The sequence below is a fragment of the Coffea eugenioides genome, chromosome 11 (assembly GCF_003713205.1).
Source record: "Coffea eugenioides isolate CCC68of chromosome 11, Ceug_1.0, whole genome shotgun sequence".
Lineage (NCBI taxonomy): Eukaryota > Viridiplantae > Streptophyta > Magnoliopsida > Gentianales > Rubiaceae > Coffea > Coffea eugenioides.
In genome coordinates this window covers 24,012,305-24,037,711 of record NC_040045.1, presented here as the reverse complement: position 1 = coordinate 24,037,711, position 25,407 = coordinate 24,012,305, and the positions used below count along the sequence as shown (strand labels likewise).

At 36.4% G+C, this 25,407-nt stretch overlaps 5 protein-coding genes, 1 long non-coding RNA gene and 1 other non-coding gene across 8 annotated transcripts; 4 read left to right on the top strand and 3 right to left on the bottom strand.

Annotated features, from left to right (window-relative positions):
* Positions 1 to 590: 590 nt before the first annotated feature.
* LOC113754203 (cytochrome P450 CYP72A219-like) lies at positions 591 to 3,948 on the top strand. Its single transcript, XM_027298559.1, has 5 exons — positions 591 to 979; positions 1,289 to 1,506; positions 1,803 to 2,047; positions 2,207 to 2,591; positions 3,355 to 3,948. The coding sequence occupies exons 1-5, from the start codon at positions 715 to 717 to the stop codon at positions 3,778 to 3,780; spliced, it is 1,539 nt and encodes a 512-aa protein (XP_027154360.1). The 5' UTR covers positions 591 to 714; the 3' UTR covers positions 3,781 to 3,948.
* A 1,444-nt stretch (positions 3,949 to 5,392) lies between these two features.
* On the top strand, positions 5,393 to 7,833 carry LOC113754202 (cytochrome P450 CYP72A219-like). The gene is made up of 5 exons (XM_027298558.1): positions 5,393 to 5,675; positions 5,930 to 6,147; positions 6,308 to 6,552; positions 6,757 to 7,141; positions 7,268 to 7,833. Exons 1-5 carry the CDS (start codon positions 5,393 to 5,395, stop codon positions 7,697 to 7,699), a joined length of 1,563 nt encoding a protein of 520 aa, XP_027154359.1. The 3' UTR covers positions 7,700 to 7,833.
* Positions 7,834 to 9,314: 1,481 nt separating this feature from the next.
* Positions 9,315 to 11,888, top strand: LOC113754204 (cytochrome P450 CYP72A219-like). Its single transcript, XM_027298560.1, has 5 exons — positions 9,315 to 9,585; positions 9,789 to 10,006; positions 10,302 to 10,546; positions 10,693 to 11,077; positions 11,349 to 11,888. The coding sequence occupies exons 1-5, from the start codon at positions 9,315 to 9,317 to the stop codon at positions 11,772 to 11,774; spliced, it is 1,545 nt and encodes a 514-aa protein (XP_027154361.1). The 3' UTR covers positions 11,775 to 11,888.
* A 1,832-nt stretch (positions 11,889 to 13,720) lies between these two features.
* On the bottom strand, positions 13,721 to 16,266 carry LOC113753482 (F-box/kelch-repeat protein At3g23880-like). Of its 2 annotated transcripts, XM_027297643.1 has the most exons (3): positions 15,992 to 16,266; positions 14,843 to 15,745; positions 13,721 to 14,362 (listed from the first exon to the last, which is right to left on the bottom strand). In XM_027297643.1, exons 1-3 carry the CDS (start codon positions 16,066 to 16,068, stop codon positions 14,179 to 14,181), a joined length of 1,164 nt encoding a protein of 387 aa, XP_027153444.1. In that variant the 5' UTR covers positions 16,069 to 16,266; the 3' UTR covers positions 13,721 to 14,178. The 2 variants fall into 2 exon arrangements, with proteins under 2 accessions (XP_027153444.1, XP_027153443.1); XM_027297642.1 differs by having other exon boundaries at positions 14,843 to 16,266.
* Positions 16,267 to 17,664: 1,398 nt separating this feature from the next.
* Positions 17,665 to 21,782, bottom strand: LOC113753781. Its single transcript, XR_003465078.1, has 4 exons — positions 21,703 to 21,782; positions 20,124 to 20,561; positions 18,325 to 19,995; positions 17,665 to 18,125 (listed from the first exon to the last, which is right to left on the bottom strand). It is a non-coding gene; the product is annotated as an uncharacterized LOC113753781 (long non-coding RNA).
* A 66-nt stretch (positions 21,783 to 21,848) lies between these two features.
* Positions 21,849 to 21,920, bottom strand: TRNAE-UUC. Its single transcript has one exon. It is a non-coding gene; the product is annotated as a tRNA-Glu (tRNA).
* A 1,479-nt stretch (positions 21,921 to 23,399) lies between these two features.
* On the top strand, positions 23,400 to 25,239 carry LOC113753137 (F-box/kelch-repeat protein At3g23880-like). The gene has a single exon (XM_027297234.1). The coding sequence runs from the start codon at positions 23,686 to 23,688 to the stop codon at positions 24,961 to 24,963; it is 1,278 nt and encodes a 425-aa protein (XP_027153035.1). The 5' UTR covers positions 23,400 to 23,685; the 3' UTR covers positions 24,964 to 25,239.
* The last annotated feature ends 168 nt before the right edge of the window (positions 25,240 to 25,407 follow it).

Sequence of the window (25,407 nt, the reverse complement as noted above, 5' to 3'; positions counted from 1 at the left end):
AGACTTTTATCATTGGTTGAAGTAACTCTTGCAGAACAAATCCTCATGTCTCAGAAGATCTTGCAAAATGTCACTTCTATACAAAGGAAACGAGTGGTATTAAAGTATTTGAGGGGTCCATTAATGTTATTTTGAAATGGAACTTGAATGTAAGTTTTACTTGTATAGTAAAATTTGTGGGGCTGGTTAGGGAAAAGCTCACAAGATTAAAAGTTACCAAGTACTGAATTGCTAGTTTGAACATCAAGTGATCTTTCAAGGGCTCAATTGGACGAAGAACCATGATTTTGAGGGGCTAAATGGAATTATCTTAATCCTAAAAGTGGAATCACAAACTAGCAACTTTGAATCCTAGTAACGGATTAATTAAATCATAATTCAGTAGTTGGTTGTATCATTAACCCCCTTTTTTTTTTTTTGTACGAGAAAATTTATTATGAATCCACTGATTTCTGCTGCTGCTTCCGTTATTGCTGCTGGATTGGCGGTAGGGCCTGGTTCTATTGGACCGGGAGTTGGTCAAGGAATCTGTGGTCACTCCATGCTGAATCATACGATAATGTCTACGACCAAGCCATCGACGAAACAATCGGTCTGAATGATATAATTTTTTTGAATAAAGTATAATTTTATGTGAATTATTTATAAAATTTAACATTAGCTAGAGTGAGTGGTCACTTGAGATTGGGAGTTGAGGTGAAACTACTGGAGAATATGTTGAGCTTTATTTCAGTTTCTTGTGTCGTAGCTTTGCTAGTCTGTGCATGGGGAGTCTTGAATTCGATGTGGTTGAAACCAAGAAGGCTGGAAAAATGCCTCAGAGCACAAGGTCTTAATGGAAATTCCTACAGACCATTCTTTGGGGACTTGAAAGAGTTAGCAATGATGCTTGGGGAAGCCAAATCCAAGCCAATCAGTCTCTCTGATGATATCGTGCCCAGAGTCATACCTTTCCACGTCAAAACCATCAACAAATATGGTACGCTCTACACAAGTCTTCTTACCCGTTTCATAATCAAAGTGTTGTCGAATAAAAAGTCGGTTTATTAAAAAGGATCAGAACTCAGTTATAGGCTTATAGTCATGTGATCAGAGCTGAGTTTCCTGTTGCACATGTCCTACATTAATGCCCTTCGCAATTTCCTCTTTGTTGTTGTGGCCTTCAATTAGCAAAGACCTTGCATACTTTTGTGCCATCGGCTTGTAGATGGTACGTGGGATTTAAGTCGTCTTCTTGAAAATTCTGATTCTTGTTTTTAAGAAGATTTCATCTGTATTGAATTTGCAGGTAGCAATACTTTTCTGTGGCTCGGGCCTAAACCTTCAGTTATCATCCGGGACCCTGAACTTCTCAGGGAGATCTTCCTTAAGCATAATCTCTTCCCAAAGCAACATTCCAATCCACTTGGAAAATTGCTGGCGAAAGGGCTACTAGACTCTGAGGGAGATAAATGGGCTAAAGATCGGAAAATAATTAATCCTGCTTTCAATTTAGAGAAAATCAAGGTTTTATTTGATTCTGTTTTATTTGCCTTGAAGGAAAGTTAGTTCTCGATTTTTACGCTTGAAAGAACTTTGTACTGGAAGGGAACGTATCTAGTGCTCTTTTAGGACTTTAAACTTGATCATCCATTTACACAATTATCACACCTAATTCTTGACGTAATTAGCCACAGCCTTTTTTGAGTTTTTTTTTTATTTTGAGTTTCAATCCTGTGAAAGTAATGATTAATGTGGAGCTAAGTTACTTTTGCTTGTACACCTGTTACTAATTGGCTTGCTTTTATTGTTGCCATGAGTAGCTTATGCTGCCGGCTTTTCATTCGAGTGCCAGTGAGATGTTGAGGAATTGGGAGGAAAAATTTTCGCCAGAAGGATCTTGTGAGCTGGATGTTTGGCCTTATCTTCAAACCCTAACTGGTGATGTGATTTCTCGCACAGCATTTGGTAGTAATTATGAAGAAGGAAGGAAAATTTTAGAACTTCAACAAGAACAGGTAGACCATGTTGTGACAGCTGAAAGGTCATTATATATCCCTGGAATGAGGTATGCTCCTGGTTTCAATCTTTTCCCCCAGTGTTTAAAAAACATATTCCCTTGTTCTGCATGGACATGGAGTGCTTGCTACTGCTGAACTTAAAGAACTATCTTAGCTTTGATATCTTACATCCTGAGTTTCTTGCTCGGTAATCTCTTCATCTATAGGTTTTTGCCAACGAAGAGAAACAGAAGAATGAAGGAGATTGAAAAAGTAGTTCAAGCAACAATAAGGGACATAATTGATAGGAGAGTGAAAGCAATGAAAGCAGGGGAAGGAAGAAGGGACGACTTATTGGGCATACTGTTGGAATCTAACTTTAAGGAGATTGATCAGTATGGCAGCAAAGATTTTGGTATGAGCATCAAAGATATAATTGAAGAGTGCAAACTCTTCTATTTTGGTGGGCAGGACACCACTTCAACCTTGCTGGTATGGACCTTAATTTTACTGAGCAAGCATCAAGACTGGCAGTCAGTCGCTAGGGAAGAGGTTTTGCAAGCGTTTGGAAGAGAGGAGATAGATTTTGATCGCCTCAGTCGCCTCAAAACTGTAAGTGTATTCTGCACATTGTTTTAATAAAGTGCAAGCTCCTAAAGTTTATGAACTTTGTATTGTTCATTAGATCTTGTCAAGTATCTGTCCTGCCACTGGAAAACTTGGTTCCAGTGTGAATAGCTTTACAGATGAGTAATGATAAATTTAGAACCAGTCCATAGCATACTTCACTAAACACAAAATGCAAGGCATTCAGAATCAAGTTCAAAGTTGGAATTTCAGGGGGAAATAAATGTCTGTTTTTTCAGTTTTGATTTGCAATATATGTAACTGATCCACCTGTGCTTACATTGTCTATACTTAAGATATCCCTTTTCTCATATATAAATGTGGCACAATATATTCTGGTCTGGTTACAATTCAAGACAGGTAAAATCATGCCAACGAAATAGATTCTCAATCAATGGTGACTTTCTATCCAAACTAATGTTCTGGAGAGTTGCAGATCCCTTAAGATTGTTTTTTTTTTTTTTATGGTGTTAGAAAAGTGAGCTGAAAAAAGGTACATGGTCAAGAACGCCCTGTCACATAAATTGCACCATTAAGCTCTTCACTGAACACACCATTTTACAAATTCTGAGTAGCATTACATCATTAGGTTACTCCTGTAAACTTCATTCAACACTGACAGTTCTTTGCGTATCAATTTTCTCTCCTTTTGGACTGTTGCAATGTAACCACCTTTTGTTTCATTTTGCTTGCTTTAAGATATCTTGAGCTGTACTATTCTTCATCTATTCCTTGTACAACATCACAGATGACAATGATCTTGAATGAGGTTCTAAGATTGTATCCACCAGTGGTTGTGCTTGCTAGAAGGCTTCATGAAGAAACTAAAGTAGGAAAATTTTCCTTGCCTGCTGGGGTGCTACTCAATCTGCAATTAATGCTGTTGAATCATGACTGTGAAGTATGGGGTAATGATGCAAAAGAGTTCAAACCAGAGAGATTTAGTGAAGGAGTGTCAAATGCAACAAAGGGCCAGGTTTCATTTTTCCCATTCGGTTGGGGACCTCGAATATGTATTGGACAAAACTTTGCCATGGTAGAAGCAAAATTGGTGATGGCAATGATTCTTCGAAACTTCTCCTTTGAACTCTCCCCATCTTATACTCATGCTCCTCACGCGATAGCCACACTCCAACCTCAGCATGGTGCTCATTTAGTCATGCACAAATTGTAGTATGGTGAACATGAAGGTTCTTGTTGCAGAAGATAATCAGTAGTGTATCAATAGAACTTGAGAATTCAAGTACCATAAGAAAATTTGGATCTTCAGCTTCTGAATCTTGTCATTTGCTTGAAATGCTGATGCTTTTTTAGCAGTGGCAGACAAAGAGTTTATGATTTACGGGCAGAATTAAAATTTACTATATTTGTTGTCTTTCTGCTTGTTTATTTGGTGAATAAATGATCATTTATATTTGGAAAGCATTGTTTTATTACCGGTTGTGCTGTTTTCTTAATATTTTAAGGTTAGATTACCTTTTACCCTCTTATGGTTTAGTGATTTGTCACATAACTCCTCAAGGGTTAAAAACTTGTACATAAATCCCTTATAGTTTGAATTAAAGTGTCAAGGTTAATTTTCCCTTTAAAACTAATGGTCAACATTAAAAAATTCAAAATCAAACTAATAAATTAACAAATTCACCCTTTGATTACCTTTTTTTTTTCAAATACCAAAAAAAAAGAAGAAAGGAAAATAAAAATACATAATAAGAATTACAAAATATCAAATCTTTAATGATTGTAAATATCAATGTAAGTTTTTAAACCAAATCTTTAGTGATTGCAAATCTTTAATAGTATTATCTATTTCTTGTTTATCTATTTTTATTTCCCTTTCTTCTTTTTTGTATTTGAGAAAATTTTAGATTTATTAAGATTTAGTAAGCCAAAGTATAGTTTTTTAAAATCATCTCTTTTCTTCTCAAAGGAAAAAGAAAAAGAGAAAGGAGAGGAAAAAAGAACAATATATATATAGTAAAAGCGTGAATTTGTCTATTTATTAGTTTGACTTTGACCTTTTAATATTGACCGTTACTTTTAAGCTAATAATGATACTTTAACCCAAATTAGGGAAGGGGTTATGTATAGGTTTTAAATTATAGAGAGTTATGTGGTAAGGTATCAAATCACAAAAGAGTAAAAGGTAATTTATCCTGTTTTAAATAGCAAAAAAAACTGAAAAAAGTTAGTAGAAAACAATTCTAACTTTTTCATACGTTAAAGATGCTAGTTACATGATGGGTGCTTGAGGGTGGCTATGAAAAATTCTACTATGGCATTATACCTATCCACATCATCCTAAAAACAAAAGGTGCTATCATCATCAATGGATTCCAGATCAATCCACTGATTTGGTATTGGCAGAAATCATTGAGGATGTCTTTGTCCTCATCAAACTGCTTATATCTCATTGCTTCTCTAATATCAAGGCACGCAAATAAAGTAAGGCATGAGATTGCAATATCTGCATCAAAATATGAAAAAACGAGGGAGTGGAAGCATGGGCTTCTCCTGTCGTTGTTACGCATGAAGCTGCTGGCTAGTTGGCCGTCAATTATTGTCTAATCATCAACAAAATCTTCACTGTACACCATGAGGCCAACATCAAGAGATAAATTAACAATAAAAGGTCACTTCTGCTCCATCATCCATGTTCAGTTATGATCTAGATTCCCTCTTTCGCTGCCTAAAAGGATTTTTTTAATGATTATAATAATGGATCCCTCATTTCAATATGTTCGTATATGGAGCTATAAAGGTTGAGAGATCATTAGGAAATGGGGATGAAATCATATGAACGTATGTATTATTCCATAGGAGTTTCCTGTGCTGTTGCACTTGCAGTTTTTGCATGGAGAGTGCTGAACTGCATGTGGCTGAGGCCCAAAAAGCTAGAGAAGCGCCTAAGAAACCTAGGCCTTAATGGAAATTCTTATAGACTAGTGTGTGGAGACTTCAAAGACATTGCAGTGATGCTGAAAGAAGCTAACTCCAAGCCTATCAACCTTTCTGATGACATCGTGCCACGAGTCATACCTTTCTTCATTGAAATCATCAAGAAATACGGTATGGTGTTGATCCCTGGTCACTCATTTCATCAGATTAGTTTTCCTAAGCAACTGATTAGCAAAGTTCACGTCTAAAGTTCTAAACTGTACTGTCTCTGCAATGATAGCCATATATATATTGATAGCCGATTTTCCTTTTACCACATACTACTGTACGCATATGAAGATTGAAACTGTCTAAACATTCTCCTTTCCGTATACACAAGTATTTCTGTTTAAAAGTGAACTTATCAGTTTAGAATCCAAATGCAGGTAGGAATTCCTTTGTATGGTTGGGGCTGAATCCCTCAGTGGTCATCCTAGACCCTGTACTTATGAGGGAAATCTTGCTGAAGAACTATATCTTTAAGAAGCCTCGTCCTCATCCAATTGTCAAATTGTTGGCACAAGGTGTCATTTTCTCAGAGGGTGATAAATGGGCCAAAGACCGAAAAATCATAAGTTCTGCTTTCCATTTACAGAAGCTGAAGGTATCGTTTACAAATTTGAATTCTATTTTCTCTACCTTAAAGAACTTCAGTTTGAAATTTTTCAATCTAGTGATGGCAAATAATTAAGCTACAATCTGAATCATTCTTAAGGTATATTAGAAGTGCTAATAAATTTTGTTTTCACCATGGCTATGAATAGCATATGCTGCCAGCATTTTACTCAAGTGCCAGCGAGATGTTGAGTAAATGGGAGGAAAGAGTTTCACCAGAAGGATCATGCGAATTGGATGTTTGGCCTTACCTTCAAACTTTAGGTGCTGATTCGATTTCTCGTACAGCATTTGGTAGCAATTACGAAGAAGGGAGAAGGATATTTGAACTCCAAATGGAACAGGCACAGTATGCCGTCAGGGCCACGCGATCAGTATATTTCCCAGGATTGAGGTAAAGTTAAAGTTAATCTTTTTCTGCCAAGTTTCTATGAAAGTATAAACTCAGCAAGCATAGTATTTTAGGATACACTTTCATTTTCATGACTAAGAAAAGCTTGATAAGATAAAGCTACACAATGGATAAGTTTTTAACTCACATATTTGATTTCCTATGTCTGAGTAACTGAGTTTCTTGATTTCTGATTGTTGTCTTCAGGTTTTTGCCAACTAGAAGGAACAAAAGAATGAAGGATATTGAAAAAGAAATTCAAGCTAAAATCAGAGATATCATTAACAAAAGGGTAAAGGCATTAAAAGCAGGGGAAACCAGTAACGATGACTTGTTAGGCATTATGCTAGAATCCAATTTTAAAGAAATTGATCAACATGGAGACAAGAGCTTTGGTATGACCATGCAAGATGTGATTGATGAGTGCAAACTCTTCTATTTTGCTGGACAAGAGAGCTCTTCTACTTTGCTTGTATGGACATTGGTGTTGCTAGGTAGACACCGAGAATGGCAGTCGAAAGCTAGAGACGAGGTTTCGCAAGTCTTTGGGAGAAACAAACCACACTTTGAAGGGCTTAATCACCTGAAAATAGTAAGTGTCTTCCTCATATTAGCTCCGACAGAAATTGAACACTTGAAAAAGTATTAAAAAATATAATTTGTTCTGTCGCAGTTACCTATAAACCAACTGCATACAGCTCACACGAGATTCTTGCAGGTGACTATGATCTTGAATGAAGTTCTAAGGCTATATCCTCCAGCAGTTGCACTGAATAGAAGAGTCCACCAAGAAACTAAAGTGGGAAAATTGTCTTTGCCAGCCGGGGTGATGCTGTGGTTACCAGTGATCTTGCTGCATCATGACCGCGAAATATGGGGAGATGATGTAAAGGAATTCAAGCCAGAAAGATTTAGTGAAGGAGTGTCAAAGGCAGCAAAAGGCCAAAGCCAAGCTCCATTTTTCCCTTTTGGCTGGGGGCCTAGAATATGTCTCGGACAAAATTTTGCTATGTTAGAAGCAAAATTGGCGCTATCAATGATTCTACAACACTTCTCTTTTCAACTTTCACCATCCTATGTTCATGCTCCTTACACAGTATTTACACTTCAACCTCAGCATGGTGCTCTTTTGGTATTGCACAAATTATAGTCAGCTGAAGTAGTTTCCATTTGCTTTTCCTTGGTTCTGTTTTGCTCTTTTTTTGAGTGAGAAATGTGATTTTGTTATCCATTCCTTGCTGCTAGGCAGTCCAACCTTATGACTACTTTGGTTTGGAGAGAAAAAAAAAAAAAAAAGATTTCTGTTTTATGTGTGCAAGAAGGCACAAAGTGATACTTTTGCAGTTGCAATATATTGTAAATTGATGCTGAAGTTATACGTAATATTTAGTTTGGAAGAGAAAAAGGAAAAAAAAAAAAGAAAATTTTGCGTCTATCTCATATATGTTTTTTTTTTTGGCTCAATAACTTTTTGAGCAAAATCATGGGCGCAAAATGATTAATGTAAAGTTATTAGTAATCCAATGGGCCAGAGTTTATATTTATATTTCGATGTAGGACATTTCGTACAGCTTTATTCTACGTATTTAAAAAATAATGATAAGAATATTGAAATCCTTTAGGGTAAAATACACTTTACACTCTTATGATCTAGCGATTTTTCACATAATTTCTTTCTGGTTTCAAAAAGTATGCATAACTCTCTCATTGTTTGAATTAAAGTGTCAAGTGACGAAAATGATCCTTTATTACGGAACCTACAAAAACATCGAGATTATTCTTATTTAAAAATTAAAATGTCTAAAGTAACCGAAATATTTAAACATAATATGCATAATACATTAACTGCTTATGATTTTGTATTTTACCATATAATTCCCTTATGATTTAGGACTTCACCACAGAACCCCTTATGGTTTTTCAAATACAAACAGAATCTGCTATAATTAATAAATAATTTCCAACTTTACATAGGGATACATTTGACATTTAAGTTGGCGCAGTTATTGAATGTAAATTTTATCACTTTGACATTTTGATCTAAAATGTGAGGGGGTTATGTATTATTTTTGAAATTACAGAATGATTATGTAAAAAACCGCTAAACCATAGAGAGTCAATGTGTGTTTTGCCCGACACTTTAGTATGCATTAAACTGACAATTCTATCAAGAATCGGAATTGACGGAAGACCTAGTAAATTATAGATGGACCAGGGGCAGAAACGGTTGCAGTTGGCAGCTATGTGCATTTTTCACAGGCATAACTTTGTTTACGCATGGTATAACTTACTTTCAACAACGTGTAACTTTAGAACAAAATTTTGTGCATCCCACACATGTTGTTAAAATCGAGATACAAGATGAAATCTGGACCATATAATTTTTTTTGGCCAAATCTTAGCCGTGAACTACCTGCAACCGTTCCTGCCCCTACTCCATTACAGATTTATTAGCCTAGATGACGAAATATAAAGATTGCAAACTTGCCCAGATTCTTGATTGATGGGACATTGGATCCAGTCTATACCCAATATATATTCCAACATAATCTCAATCAGACTGTTGAATTCTAAATCAATACTAACTCCAAAGATGATAGCGGCAAGATTGAATATTCACAATGATAATGTGGCTAACCGGACCGTGCACGCTCAAATACTGAAAAGCTAGATTAATCCCCCCTTCACATGACAACCTTGAATGCTAGTACAATTTAAAGGGTCATCTCTCAGACTCTAACCAGCCATGAAACAACTGTAAAATTATGGAGAATTTAATGCTAGCAATTTCACCATGTTTAATTGCCCTTATAGTTTGTGCATGGAGGGCCCTGAACTCTTTATGGTTGAGGCCCAAAAAGCTAGAGAAGTGCCTTAGAGCACAGGGTCTTTCCGGGAATTCATACACACCAGTCTATGGAGATTTTAAAGAAATGGTTTCGATGATTGAAGAAGCTTATTCCAAGCCAATCAATCTTTCTGATGATCTTGTACCCCGAGTTATACCGATGGTCACCAAAACCATCAAGAAATATGGTATAATCTATTGAATTCTTATTGCAGAGACTTCTTGATATTGTGATGTAATATCATAAATGATTGCATTTTTTTCAGACACTATGCATTGCATTTTTTTCACGACACTATGTCGTTGGTTTCCTGTTTTTAGAAATTCTGCTGGTGGATATATTTTCTGTGTCGTCTTCGTTGGTTTAATTTGCTTAGCATGTCGATTGCAGGTAGCAATTCCTTCATATGGCTTGGCCCATATCCTGCAGTCATCATCCTAGATTCTGAATCTATGAGGGAGATCATGGTGAACTATAATCTCTTCCAGAAGCCTCACTTTCACCCGCTTGGCAAATATCTGATACAAGGTCTAGTAGCATCTGAGGGCAAGAAATGGGCAAAACATCGAAAGATAATCAATCCTGCTTTCCATCTAGAGAAGCTCAAGGTTTTACTTAACATTTCTTTATCAACTGCAAAGTCATCTGTGTTAATTCATTGGAGATGATCTTATATTTTCAATAACTGATCTTATGCTTAAATATTGAATGATCTCCTACTATTTACAATATACTTCTCTTATTTCCTGATGCAATTTTATCCGCAAGAAGAATGTAAATCAAATTTCATCTGTAAAGTAGATATCCAATGCTGACATCGTAAACCAACAACTATTAACCTGAGAAATTATTTCTTTTTGAAATCTAGCACTAACTAGGCTTATCATTCATTCCTATGAATAGCTGATGCTACCAGCTTTTCATTTATGTGCCACCGAAATGTTGAGCAAATGGGAGGAAAGTGTTTCACCAGAAGGAACCTGTGAATTGGATGTTTGGCCACACCTGCAGACTTTAACCAGCGATGCAATTTCTCGTACAGCATTTGGTGGTAATTATGAGGAAGGAAGAAAGATCTTTAAGCTTCAAAAAGAACAGGCAGAGCAGGTTATGACAGCTGTAAAATCATTCTATTTTCCAGGATCAAGGTAAAACTAGATTTCTCAATGCATCTTCACGTTGTATGGACATGAAAAGCACACTACTTGCGGGAGTTTGAGTATCATTCCAGATTGAAAATTTTGACATTCCTGATTTCTAAGTTGATTCAGTCAGTTTCGCTTCTTATCTATAGGTTTTTGCCAACTGAGAGGAACAGAAGGATAAAGGAACTTCATAAAAAAGTTGGAGCTGCAGTAAGAGAAGTTATTGATGAAAGATTAGAAGCAATGAAAGCAGGGGAATCAAGTGATAACGACTTACTGAGCATACTATTGGAGTCTAATCTTAAAGAGATTGAACAAAAGGGGGATAAAAGTTTTGGTTTGAGCATCAATGATGTCATTGAAGAGTGCAAACTATTCTATTTTGCCGGGCAGGAGACAACCTCATCATTGCTTGTATGGACATTGGTTTTACTGAGCAGGCATCAGGAGTGGCAATCCCGAGCTAGGGAAGAGGTTTTGCAAGTTTTTGGGAGAGATGAGCCAAATTTCAATGGCCTCAATCACCTCAAAGTTGTGAGTTCCTTCCATATGTTACCATTGGCTTGATCTGTTTGAAGTTACCTACCTGTTAGAACTTAGAAGAGTGCGTGTCTTCAAATGAAACTCTTGATTGCAGAAAAGAACATTAACATTCAGCTTATTCTGTTCTATATACATTTTTCAGTCTTTTATAGTAACACACCTCTCTTATGCTTTTGACCATCACTACATAGTAAATTTAAGTAATCTTCCTTTCTGCATAGTTTATGATGACATATGGTTTCCCTTATAATCTTTATTGCAGGTGACAATGATCTTGAACGAAGTTTTAAGACTATACACTCCACTGCCTGTAATTGATCGAACAGTTCAGGAGGAAACTAAAGTAGGAAAATATACTTTCCCATCTGGGGTGCGGCTCATGTTGCCAATACTCTTACTGCATTATGATGTCAAAATATGGGGTGACGATTCGGAAAAGTTCAATCCAGACAGATTTAGTGAAGGAGTATCAAATGCGACAAAAGGCCAAGCTTCATTCTTCCCCTTCGGTTGGGGACCTCGAATATGTATTGGACAAACCTTTGCTATGATTGAAGCAAAATTGGCTATGGCAATGATTCTCCAGCACTTCTCCTTTGAACTTTCTCCATCTTATACTCATGCTCCTTACACCATAGTTACAATTCAACCTCAGCATGGTGCTCACTTGATTCTACGCAAATTATAGCATGAAGAACTTGTCAATCCATACTTGATTGATTTTTATGAGTAACAATATGCAATTGCTCTATCTTTTTTTCCCAATCCATACTTCATTATCAATCCTTATGCCAATTGTAACAAAAAGTAATCCATCATTTCTTCTTCTTCAATTGATGTAAGGATCAAGAATATGATTCCAGTGGTGATCCTTCATTGATCTTTATATTTGTCTGTGTATCCGTGTTTCAATAACTGTACATGAGTGAGACATTGTGGGAGTACTCTGAACAGTGATACCTTTACCTGTTACTTGTGGTTAGGTAATTCTGCATCACCATTCTCCAGAATCTATTATTGAGTCATTGACAAATGACAATGTAAACTTCATCGATGCGAATACTTTTCTGTATTAGTTTTTAAAAGAACTATTTTGTATGTGAAAGACCACTTGCTTCCAAATAGCAAACCATCTAATACTTCCTGGTCTTAAAAAAGAAAAAGTCCATTTCTCATGACTCACGATTATCCTTGATGTTGAAGGTTGTTATTAGTCCCTACATCACATTTTTACAAGCTGAACCCTATTCTCCATTAAACAAAGCACGTGCAACTTGTACTGAAGGAGGTATATTGTTGACCAATTGTGCCAATGTGTCATGAGATACAGCAGGAAAAATATCAGTCACCAAAGATTTGTTAATATTGAGATATAAAAGCTGCTCTAGTTGGTAAGTTTGGAGGCTGATTTCTGTTTCTGATACTCAAAGCCTCAAACTCTGTGATCAACCATGATAGGTTTAACGTGTTGCACCAGATGGACCAATGCTGATAAATCCTTCTTCCTGCTAATGATCCCTGGCACTGGTACAACTGTCTCAGTACTTTCAAATTCCATATACGTCAAAGTCTAAGCTCTGTGCCAATTCAGTCTTACCCCAACCGTTGCCAGTTCCACTGTGTCTGTTATCAACACAATTGAAAAGACTATTTTTGCCTTCATTACCCAAAGTTTCTCCCTTTTATTGGGTACAATGATGCCGACGCCTACAATGCTACTTCCAAAGGCTCCATATACTAATTTTAACCCTTTAGATATCAGTTTATATGCATAACCCTAATAAGTATTATGTTTCTAAATCAAGGATAAATTACTAGTAACCCCTTATGGCTACACTCATTACCATATGTCCCCTAACATTTTAAAATTTCTACTTAACCGCACTGTAATTTTATGTAAATCGGAAACTTGATGAAAAGCAGCCTCCGTTCCGTCAGTAGTTGAAATTCCAGTATTACTCTTACTCAAGTACTAAATAGAACAAAGGTCTCACTACTTCGTATAATATTATAGTGGGATTATGTGGATATATGTACAAAACCTTCCTATATGAACATAACCATAGGAAGGTAAAGTGGATATTTGTGCAAAACTAAAGGGGGTTAAGCAGATATTATAATTTTACCACATGCATTTTTGGATAACCTGTGACAATTCAGATTATCAACATTCAGCTTCCAGCTTTCTAACAAAGTATATTTAACTAGCTCTGAAAGTATCAATTCAATAGCAATTAAATACAGTATACCAAGCTATTCAGGATTCACTGCATGTCCTTGTTTACTATTTGGAGTACTCATTTTCAAGTTTGGAGGATGTCTGGCAGCATTTTTTTGTACACAGCATATATGGCATAATATCATGTCATCTATCGTAATGTTTTCATACTTAAGGTGATGTTCAACATTAATCTATGTCCACGTTCTGGTCATCTCTTCTTGTTTGTTTTGCATTAAGGGCTAGTTTGGTAGGAAACATGTGGGTAATAAAGAACAGAAAAGAAAAGAAACCATTACGTTTCCCCCCTTGTTAAGTGTTTTCTGAGGGTTGAAGAGAACAGAAGCAGAGTAAAACTGAATCAAAACAAGTTCAACAGGATGTCTCCAAACGGAGAGATAAGTAAAAAGAGACAATGATGGGACCCGCTCAATGGAGTCGATAAATGTTTTCACAATCAATTTAATAGGTCTGGAGTCTCATATCAAGATAAGTGAAAAGCAAGTACAGGGTCTGATGGAAAGAGATACTGGTTAAAATTAAATCATGAGAAAGTAAAACCATGAAGTCGTTTGGCTGATCAAACAAAGCAGATTATGTTTATAAGAAACCTGAAGGTTAAAGATACTAACTTACCTGCTACCATCGCCAAATTTACAGGCAATCGGCAACCAGCAATCAAAGGCAAACTGCTTAGGTTTAGCATGAGCCCAACAACCAATTATGAGATCTTCTGTGAGAACATTTAGAAGTGTTTCTCGATTTGTTTTTCAGAGCCCCATTTTGAAGCAGTTATTCATAACCCTCTCTCTTTGATATCAAAATAAAATAAAATAAAAATATTGCACTTCCAACATTGTTCCACCATTCTTCACTAATCATTCTCCCATCCATCACAGTTAGCCTCAGGAACCAATTCCTTCACCCATTCTTCAGAATTCTTTGCAGATAATTCTTGCTCGCTAAAGCCACAGCATAAATATGCTGAATAATTCTGTTCAGATATTCTAAGAGAAAGAAAACTTTCAAGTTTTTCCTGATCATCAAACTCATCATTCCTGTATCAAGAAAGGACTAACATTAGAATGCCACATTCCAAACTGGTAGCTCTGAAGAACTAAAGAAAGCAAAGAAAAATCAGTTATGGAAGGAAATACAGACCATGGTCCATCACCATTAATTAGGCTTTTTTCTAACATAAATAGAACAATGGCCTTCTTAAGACAAAAGATACATAGCTTCCATTGAAATATTAACATTGTTCTAATGGTACTTACATAAAAGCATAAAAGGAATGCCCTATCCTGACTTAATTAAAGATAACAGACAGTAAGCCTCAACATGGAAGAGTTACAACATGAAGTTCAAATTCCTCAAGTCCCTAAAATGCACTCACAGAGAGTGATGCAGTATAGAAACTACCAATGTAAGTGAGAAACCAATGCAGTCCAGAAACTACCAATGCAAGTGAGAAAGCAAAATTTCAATCACCAATGTGTCTGAGAACCCAAATATTTTAACGATAAGCATAATCTTGCCTGTTCTTGACTGCATGCAAGTCAGTAGCCTGTTCTTCTTCTTGTTCATTTCCAGAGGTAATTGATTCTCGTGCTAAAGCTGCACTTTCAGCTTCAAGCAAAACCAAACTCTCCATATAACTGCCCACATGAAACCCACCTACTGCACCGCGAAGTCTAAGGTTATTAATCCTTGAGGTAATGAGGTCATATGAAAGCAGCTTACCCCGAATGGTTACTCCAATGACTTCATCATTTCTCAGAAAACCAATCAAATTCCGCAATCCTCCCCTTAGGTCAACAGTATACAGTTTTTTCCAAGAATCAGCCAATCCATACTCTTCCATTACCCACACAGAGCAAAAGTTCTTATGGGCACCATAATCATAATGTAACACTGCAAGCTTACCCCAAAAAACCGTAATATACACATCCCATGCATGCTGCTCCAGACAACTAGGAAGCATAACCTCCCGAAACACCTCATCACTCAAATCAAATGCCACAATCAGCCCACAACTCTCATTCCCTTTCACCACACACGGATCATAACCAACCCAATGCACAGCTCCATTCACAAATGCCTGCAACCAAGTATACCCGAATATCCCATAAGGAGGAGCACCAGCATTAAAACTCCTCCACGACCGTGAATTCAAGCTATACAACTCAACCTCAGGAGGTATCAAATCTCGCCCACTTCGCCCCTTTTTATAAGCCACTCTAACCACCTTATAATCATCATTCTTTTCATCATATCCAAATCCAAGAACATACATATAAGAACCATAACTCCTACTAGTAACCCGGGGGTTCGGCAAATTCAGGAATCTTTTAATTGAAGGGTTCCAGAGAATAATCCCAGAAGTATCAAAATCATTGTCATCATTCAAGCATATTAGACCATTGCAAGAATCCACAATCCTAAAGTGACATTTTGATCGAGTTTTAAATGGGAAGTCTAATTTCCTGCAATTGTGCTCATCAAAGATAGAATTTTTATGATCACTACTGTCAGCAAATAGCAAGTAATGTTCTTGCTGCCTTTCTTTCTCAATCAAGTATCTCAGGAAAAGGGTGTGAGAGTGGGATTCATTGATGGTTTTCTTGATGTGAGCTGAAATGAATGTAGGGTTGGAAATAATGGAACTGAAAAGTTTGCAAACAGACCTGATTTGGAGGAGGGTCTTGACTGGGAGTCTTGTGAAGATGCCAGCCCACACTTCCTCTGGGAGATGATTTGACATCCTTTTGCAACCTGTTGTTCAAAAAAAAAAGAAAAAAGCACTTGAGACCTAGCTTTTTGGGCTTCTGGGATTGAACGAGAGGGCAAGGGGAGACCGGAGAAGCGGTGGCGGGGGAGCCAAGGGTGGTGGGAGAGGGTGGAGCTGAGAAATTTATAATGGTTCCGTACAGCTTAGCCAGTAAATAGTTGCAAAAGAAAAGAAAAAAAAAAGGTTCTCAGTTTTTAGGACCTTTTGGATCCTTTGTTTTCCATTTTAGTAGGGGAACATGGATTATTTTTCACTAAATATCTTTCGTTTTATTAATTGTTCTAAAAAATTTTGAAATACTTTTATCTTGTCTTCTAAGGAAAAAAACCAACTTCAAAAACTGACAAAGAAAAACAGAGGGAAAAAGACTTATTTTTTTATTTTGAAATTGTGAGCATTAAAAAGACTTCAATGATTTGTGACTGCAACTGATTTCTAAGCAATAGACTTCAATCCAAATTTTAAAAAATTTTAAAGATTTTGGTCTTTTTCTCATATTCTTTCTTTGCCTCTCATGGATAAATAGTCCAGATTGAGATTTAAAAAAAAAAAAAAAAAAACTTTTGCAAGTGTAGTGAAAGTGTCGAGTTAAGCTAAACCATCGATTCCGAGGACTAGTAGTGGCAGTAGTTCTCAGAGCAAACTGGAAGCCATGACCAGTTACTCAACTCTGAAAAGGCAAAGAAGAATGTGAAACTGGCAAGCTTCTGATCTCTGGGTTCTGCAGGATCAGATGCATACAATCCTTACTCTTTTGATCTTCTCATGGTGCGCTTTTTTTTTTTTTGTGGATGGCATCTACCGACATGATTATTCCAGCATTGGACAGGACAACATATGCAAATTTTGTTTTCTGTGAGCCTCGGTGCAACTTGGGGCATTGTAGTTGGCGTGAAAGCTTCGGAAACATCTGCTCACTGTTTATTCTGAAGCTCCTAAATTTTGCTTGTCTACTGATGAAAATATGTTAACTAAGATGCAACATGGCTGATTTCTGTCTGTATATCTTCAGACTTCAGTTATTTTTAGACCAACAGTTCTATTTGTCGCATGTCCAATCAAAACGATCGCGTACAGAATACATTTATGATATCAGGCGTTTGGATTGCTATTCTTATAAGTTTTTATTAAAAAAAATATATATTGTAGTGATTTAATGTATATAAAATTTAAAAAAAAAGTGATTAAAAATGTTCTTACAGAAAACGTAAAAAAATTTTCTACGGAAAACCATAAGCCAAACAAGGATGTTTGACATTCTTATCCGGAAAAATAGTGGAGTAGGGATCTGATTCTTGGTGCTCACATGCTCTTGAAGTATGATCAGAGTTTTTCTTCAGTTTCATTTTGGAATAATTTTAACATTTTAGTCTCTCTTTAAGATGCAGCACAACCTTTGTACAAGAAAAAACCAGAACAATGACCTGGGCAGAAGTTATATTCATATGGGTTGGGGACTGATCACTTCTAAGTGGGGAAGGAAACTAAATTTGAAACATGTCCACTCCGAATTTTTAATCTCAATTTCCCAAACCTTTTCATGCGCTATTCCTTCTCCTATGATCTTGAACCGGGCTGCCAATCATGTATGATATAATTCATTATACAGCACAGAACAAAGCTACAGGAAATTGAAATAAGAAGTTCAATGGTTAGTACTCTGTTCCAGAAACAAGTATAAGTTTAATAATCCACCCTATTTACTGTTGATCAACAAGATTTCGCATGCTAGTTTCAATTTCTTTGTATCTAACTTTTAATTTTGAAATAATAATTTCAATTTGATTGCAAACATATACATCCTTCATATATGCATTGTTATACAATGAACAGAAAACAGACATAACACAGGGTTTTCCAAGTACCGAGCCATGTTCGAGCAAAAACTTCACTGACTGAATCTGAACTTCCTTGCCTCTGAAACTTGTTATCAAACTTGATGACCTTAAGGTGAATCATAAAATTTGCTGGCTCAAAATCAATTCCCTCATAGTCACCGCCAACCCCGGATGGCCGCTACAAATCAGGAACTAGAAGGACATATCAAAGACAAGTACTATATTAGAAATGATGGCCCAGTATGCAGTGCAGTCAAAAGAGAGAAGGGGAGGAGACGAGAACAAGAACGATGAGGCACAGGCACAAAGAAGGATGGGAGGGAGTAAATATAGACTGATTTCTAAAGCCTTTAGTGAATTTAGGGGGATCAGAAATAACTTCAATACTTACTGAAGAAATGATCAGAGATTCCAGCTATGGTGCCCTTTTGAGCAAGTTCACCAATGGCTTGTCGCACTTGGCACCGCTCACTGCTGACACTTTGAGGCAGTTAAGCTTATCAAAGACTGGAAGAGGACCTAATGGTTCCGCCTAGGACAGCAACTTGGGAAGAATTGATGGATTCAATAAGAGGGCAATGTGCTAAAGTTCAGCAAGATAATTCAGAATTCAGCGCAGGAAGACAACCAAATTTGCCAAGACAATTCAAGTTATTACAAGCCATGAAAAATCTCTCCATCAACCTATTGTTATTGACTGCATACACATCCCAAGTTACTTCAAACTTGATGGTTATGTACCTTTTATTCTAGATTACAACGCTTAGTTTCCATCAACAACTAAATATCAAGTCCCGGGTGCACTCAATCAAAGAGAAATATCGGGTTTTCACCTTCATACCTGCTCAATACTGTGTCTTAAATTAATGGGCTACCAATACATACTGGCCAAGAAGATTAGCTGTTTCCTTCCTTAGTTTCTTATAGTAGCTGAGTACATTGAGGTCATACAATTGAACAACTTCTTCAGTAAGCAAATTTTGTAATTACTAGCTAGCAAATTAACACATTGACAGTAGCAACAGACAAAACGACGAATGAATAAAGGAAAAGCAAGAAGAGCAAAGTCTTGAACAATAGCAAAACAAATCATAACCAAAGCATAACAAGACTGAAGCAGGAAATGAGGGGATAAAAAAAATAAGCAGACATTATCTAAGTGTACAAACAACAGTTGTAAATGCAAAATTACTACTATTAACAATATTAACTTGTAGAAAGAAACTTGTGTACCACGAGGAAGTCACCAGATAGCTCAAGGCATCCCCTGATAGAGAATCCACCTAAAAGTGCACAAGCTCACAACACCATCTTTCTTCTCCAATGATCATCATAATGCATAATAGAAGCATCATACTTGAAACAAGCATTAACAAGAGTCAATCGGTTGGAGAAAACACTCCTCAAAGAAAAAAACTGAACATTTAACATCAGCAAGGTTGCCTCCACAAATCTCTACTTTAATGCCTTCATACATTGCACCATTTCCAGATCTATAAGGGGGGCCAATCATTTCGAATCTTTTGAGTAAAGGAGCATCTTTTGGAAGTATCATCAAATTCCACCATGTACAATAATTAAACCGAAGCTCTTCAAGGACAGGCAAGTTAAAGATGATTCCTTGTCGGCTATTAGAGGTTATAAAGGCATCATTCTTCAACTCAACAGCAGAGAGATACAAGGAACGAAGTTTTGAAAGACAAACATAAGATGGGACTTTCAATATGCTGTTGTTAAGATTGAAGGTGATCAAAAACTCAGAAGTGAAGTACTCAAGGGAGAATACTGAGTCATCCAGAACGTTCTCACCAAATGGTAATTCAGTGTGCGTGGAACCGTTTCCGCTAGCTCAGTTTCAGTTCCTATAAAGATGATGTACCATCGGGGACTTGCAATATGTTACCTTTTGTGACAGCAGAACCTAAAACTTGTATATCAGGTGCTGAACCTTCCCAACCAGCTAGAACATAGTGAAATTTCATACTGAAGGAGCATACAGCCCGTACATTTTGTGAAAGAAAACCACTCTTGTTCCAGAAAGGAACTTGCTCATCCAATCCTACTGCACAGGCAAATATATACTGTCAACTGCTCCGACGCTACTTGATAAACAGTAACTTTTAAGACAAAAAATAGTTCAAGGACAAATTAGAAAGACTACAAAAAATCGGAGTATTATTTTCAGGTTACCTGAAAATGAGGATAAATTGAGGATCTTCACAAATTCTGGTGGAACATCAGGCCTAGGAGGTGGAAAAACATCCCGTGAAATTGCCATAATTGTCGTTAGAACATTGTTGAAATGGCAGCTAATGGTTTCGCCTGAGTATCCAAATAGCTCTTGAACTGCTCGAGTACATATCCTGTGCCCAACTATAAACATGATCAATCACTGCCTGCTCCTCAATCTTTATTCTAATTGTGTGACATAAGAGGCCTCTGGCTTGTAACATGTCACACAATACATAAAACATGTGCCTATCCATGTGCAAGTTCTACGAGCAAAGGCCATTTGGACCATTAAGAACTTCGTCTATGGATTTTTTGCCATCAGATGTTAGAGAATGCTCCCTGGCATCCAGAGGACCATTCTTTCCATCATCAGAGCTCTCCATTGAAAGCTTTCCTCTGCATTCACACATTATATTAGACAATTTGAGCAAATGCAGGAGACAAGGATCGTTTACTTGAGGATTAAGATATCAATTTGCACTTTGCAAATGGACTAATATTTCATTAGCATTTCTAGCATGATCTATGCACTAGAACAACGATGATTAATGCAACTTAGCTGGAATGTAACATTATCATGGTCACATCCCATGTCAACACAAAAAATGTCTGATTAATTCTGTTGACAAAGTCAACTACCTTAAAATCTATATCCGCAAATCTTAAACGCATTGCATTCATTCGAAACCAATCCCAAACTACGAAAGCATAAGGTTACTAAAAGGCTAGAACTTTTTCTAGTCTAATAAATGATTGATCAAATCATAGTGGTTACTTATAAAGCTCAGCTCAAAATGAAGCTATCTGCAATATCATTTTCTGCTGAGCAAGCACAGTACAATCAAGAATGCAGGAATATCATAATAAATCTAAGAACCAAGCCACTGATGGGCAAAAGACGGAAAAAAGCCTCCGCCGCCACCTAATGAATAAACATTCCAACGTGTACAACCAAATCTCCATCCTGTGAAGAGCTAACAGTAGATCCAGTTTCAAGTTCATCCAACCCCTTTTATTCTTTGAAGTTAACCAACAAGATTTGTACTTTATAAACTAACTGAAATTTCTTTTATATACTTGGTGAGGCTGTACAAAAGCTCCCAACTTTTTTTATTATTTCTTTTTTTGCCAAAACACTGTCCACTTGAATTATCTGCATTTGTATTGCAGCAAAATGCAAATTCACCTTCAAAAATCTCAGCCTGCATAACCAGTAAGTTATTATGTCACTCTTATGCATTTCAGCCATTCAATCTAAAGACGTTCCAAATTTGATTCTATTAATCAAATTGATAAGAACTTGTGCATTTCTCAACAAGGCAAAAAATCCATTAAAAAAAAAAAAAGCCATCCCAATCCCCCGTAACAGAACCTTTTTCTCTTGAAGCTCAAACTTTACTCATTAGATAACACACACATAGATATTAAAATTGGAGAATCAAGAAACAAGAATAGCAGTAAGAGAGGCTGATTGAGTAAAATAAATGAATTTAAACAGAAAGGAAAAGAACAGGTTTTTCATCGCATAAAAATGTACCAGATAATAGTTAATTGTGCAATTAAAAGCGTTGAAAGGCAATCTGAGCACGGGGAAGCAGAATCTGGGAACAGCAGCAAGCGATGGCAGGGCTTTTTCTGTAGTTGTTTGAGGTAACTCAGTCCGGGAAAAATGAAAAATTAATTTTCCGTTGCCGGGAATCGAACCCGGGTCTCCTGGGTGAAAGCCAGATATCCTAACCGCTGGACGACAACGGATTTGTTTGCTAATTGCGCTGTAAATTGATACAAGTCCTGACCTGATAATCCTTTTATTGACAGCACACAATAACTTAATAGCTTATGGGTGAAACAAATGGTAAGAAAAGATTAAAAAAAAAAAAGGAAGACTTTTTTGGATGGATTTTTGGCAAGTACTTAATAGCTTAAGGAATGGATTTTGATTTTAAAGATAAACATAAAAAAGATCTAATTGAAACAAATGGAAAGAAAGGTTGCATTAGCGAGATACCGAACCCGCTTACACCCCTAATATACATTATCAAAAGTCTTTTTTTTTTTTTTGGATGGGAAGGCGAAAGTTTACAACTCCCTAATATACATTATCAATTTTTTTTTTTGTTGGATGTGAGGAGGGAAGTTTAGGACTCTTATCAAGACCACTTAAAGAGGAGAAATATGACATTACAGTATAATTTTTGTTTTCTAACTTTATTATGTGCGAAATAATCAATCAAAATCGTGAAAATTCATTAAGAGTCTACAAAAGGCCAAAAATAATGTATAGAATCCATTAAGAGTCTTATCAGGCAAAAGTGATATATTGTCAAGTTGGACAACTATAACTACTCTAACATATGCTATAATTTGATCTTATCTCATAACATGTGTTACTTTTAGAATGATTTAGCACTAAAAAATATTTGAAGAATGATGTGCCTTTTCTTGTTTATATTCCTTGGACTTTTTATTGTCCTTTGCTGCCCAATCAGGGGTGTGCAAATCCAAAAAATTCCAATTTTTGGATCTAATTCAATTTGAATTTGGAAATTTGAAATCGAAAATTAAGAAAAGAGAAAGGAATGTGGAGATTTCACATTCGAAAGTGGTGAAATTGGTTCGAATTCGAGACCGTGCTTCTTAAAAGCAAAAGTTTCAATTTCGAATTTACAAATCGTAATCGGAATTCAACTACTTAATTCAATTTCAATTTCGTATATACAATAATATATATATATAAGTCATTATATTATATAATAATAATAGTATAATACCTCAAACTGATTAGTCTATGTCGCTATAATATACGTAAGTCATTATATTATATAATAATAATAGTGTAATACCTGACTCATTTAGGTTAGTTTTTTTTTTCAATAAATTCCAAATCATTATTTTTAATATGAATTCAGTAGAATAACGAATTCCGAATTGAATTTAGAGCGAAATTAAATTTGGAACTTTTGAATTCAAAAACGAAATAGGTTGAAATTTACCAAATTCAATTTACCGAATTTTCTGAATTCAGACTTTCTAATTGATGCACCCCCTATGCCCAATTGTAGATTTAATTCTAGAAACGATAATAATGTTCTAGAAACAACAATAAAGGCTGGACAGATTAATTACGATTAATGAGGTATTTTGTACTTTGCTGTACTTGTCAAATTAGGCCTTCACATTCACATAATCATCGCTGGACATATTAACAAAACAGTCTCCACACTTGATCTAAGCCAAGAGGCCGATCTCTTTGCCTACGAAACTCCGACTCAGCTCCACTTGCCTTCTTCGATGTCTTCATCCCAAACTGAAATCCTCTTGTTCATCTGTCTATTTCTCAAAAGAAAATTGCATAATCGAGGAAGAAGCAAGGCAGCCATGACTCGGCTATTCCCCAAAATCACATAAAAAGCCTGAAAATGCACTCTTTCATTCCATTCTCAATAAGTCTTGCCTTCACTCGTCAGTCATTTTTAGTCCCTTTATTCCCCCCTTTTAACTCACAAATGCCCAATTAAAAATGTCAGATTACATCCCTCAAGAGGTTATGACCCAAATCCTCATAAGGGTTCCTGTAAAATCTCTCCTAAGATTGAGGTGCGTATCAAAATCATGGAATTCTTTAATATCTAGCGCTTATTTTATCTCTCTGTATAACCATCACGCTTTCCTCACAAAACCCTCTACCCCAGATGACAAATTGCTAGTTCGGCACTATTCTAAAGATCAAAAGACTGAAGTTTACACAGTACACTATGACAATGAAGCATTCGCTGTGGAAAATGGGATTAAAATAGGCTTCCCTTTTCGCGGTTTATCGCGTTATTATTTCAGGATTGTTGGTTTTAGCAATGGTTTGCTGTGTCTGTCTGATGATCTATTTGGATACACAAATCTTATTATGTTTTGGAACCCTCTGATCAGACGGAAATTCACTCTACCTTCGCCCCAAGCTGTTTTTGATAAGTTGGGGCCTTTTATGTTTGTGCTTGGATTTGGATTTGATGTGAAAAACAATGATTTTAAGGTTGTAAGAATTGCCTATGTTCAGGGAAGTAATGGGTATAACTTGCCTCCGAAAGTTGAGATTTTTGCACTAAGTGTAGGGAATTGGAGGGAGATTGATGTTGATGTACCTGAAAATTGGGTTGTTGAGTACTTTTGGACTCAAGCATTTGTGAGAGGGAAGGTACATTGGACTGCATATAGGATGAATATGGAGAGGGAGAATGGGAAGGAAAATTTGATCATGTTGTTTGATTTGAGTACCGAGGTTTTTGAGGAATTGCTGTTGCCTGATGCTTTGGTTGATGAGTCTCCTGTAGATTTGTGCACATTGGCTTGCAAGGATTCAGTTGCTGTTCTTCATTACGATAGGCGTGTTTGGAGTGGAAGTTGTTCCATTTGGTTGATGCAAGAGTATGGGAATTTTAAGTCTTGGAGTAATATGTACAATGTTGTCTGTGAAGGAGGGTTGGGGATCGTGTTGAGCTTTGGGAAGGATGGTGATATATTGTTGTCAGAAAGAAATGGAGCGTTGGTTTCACATGATCCAAGAACTCAAAAATCTAAGCATCTCGAAATCTGGGGAACTAAAGATTCATCCTTTGTGGATACTTATTCTGAGAGCCTTTCTTTGCTGATCGAAGGAGCAAAAATACTACCTGGGCTACCAAGCGTTAGTGAATCTGATTCTTCTGGAGAGGACAATGAAAGAGAGGATGAGGGGGTTGAAAAGCATGAGCTCTGGATACAATCGATTATGATTCAATATCTTACTGCATTGCTCAACCATTGATGTATGCGTATTTTGCTTGCTAATATGTGTAAATCTCCGTAGTCTAATGTGTACTCTGAGGCTGATGACTGTATACATGTTAAAAGGGTTAAATGCCCATCTTTTTTTTTTTTTCCAGGAAATGATAGATGATTTTATTGGATTTGTGTATGAACTATACACTTAGTGAGCAAAGGCTCAATTGGAGCTATACAAGTGTCTAAAGACACTGAGGATTTAACCATTCCTCATGAAAAGATATGCTTAATGCATGATTACACACATCAGTTGTTCTAATACTGCTTTCACTTCTAGCCAAAACAAATGAGCATTCCACAAACATAGAGCTTAAGTCATGAATATCCTCTAAGTGAGAAAAGAGTCTGATGTCTTTGGCCCTTGTTGGCTTCTATCATCTTCAACAGCTGCAGTTGTGGGATTTCCACTTCAATCCTCCTCCATTGT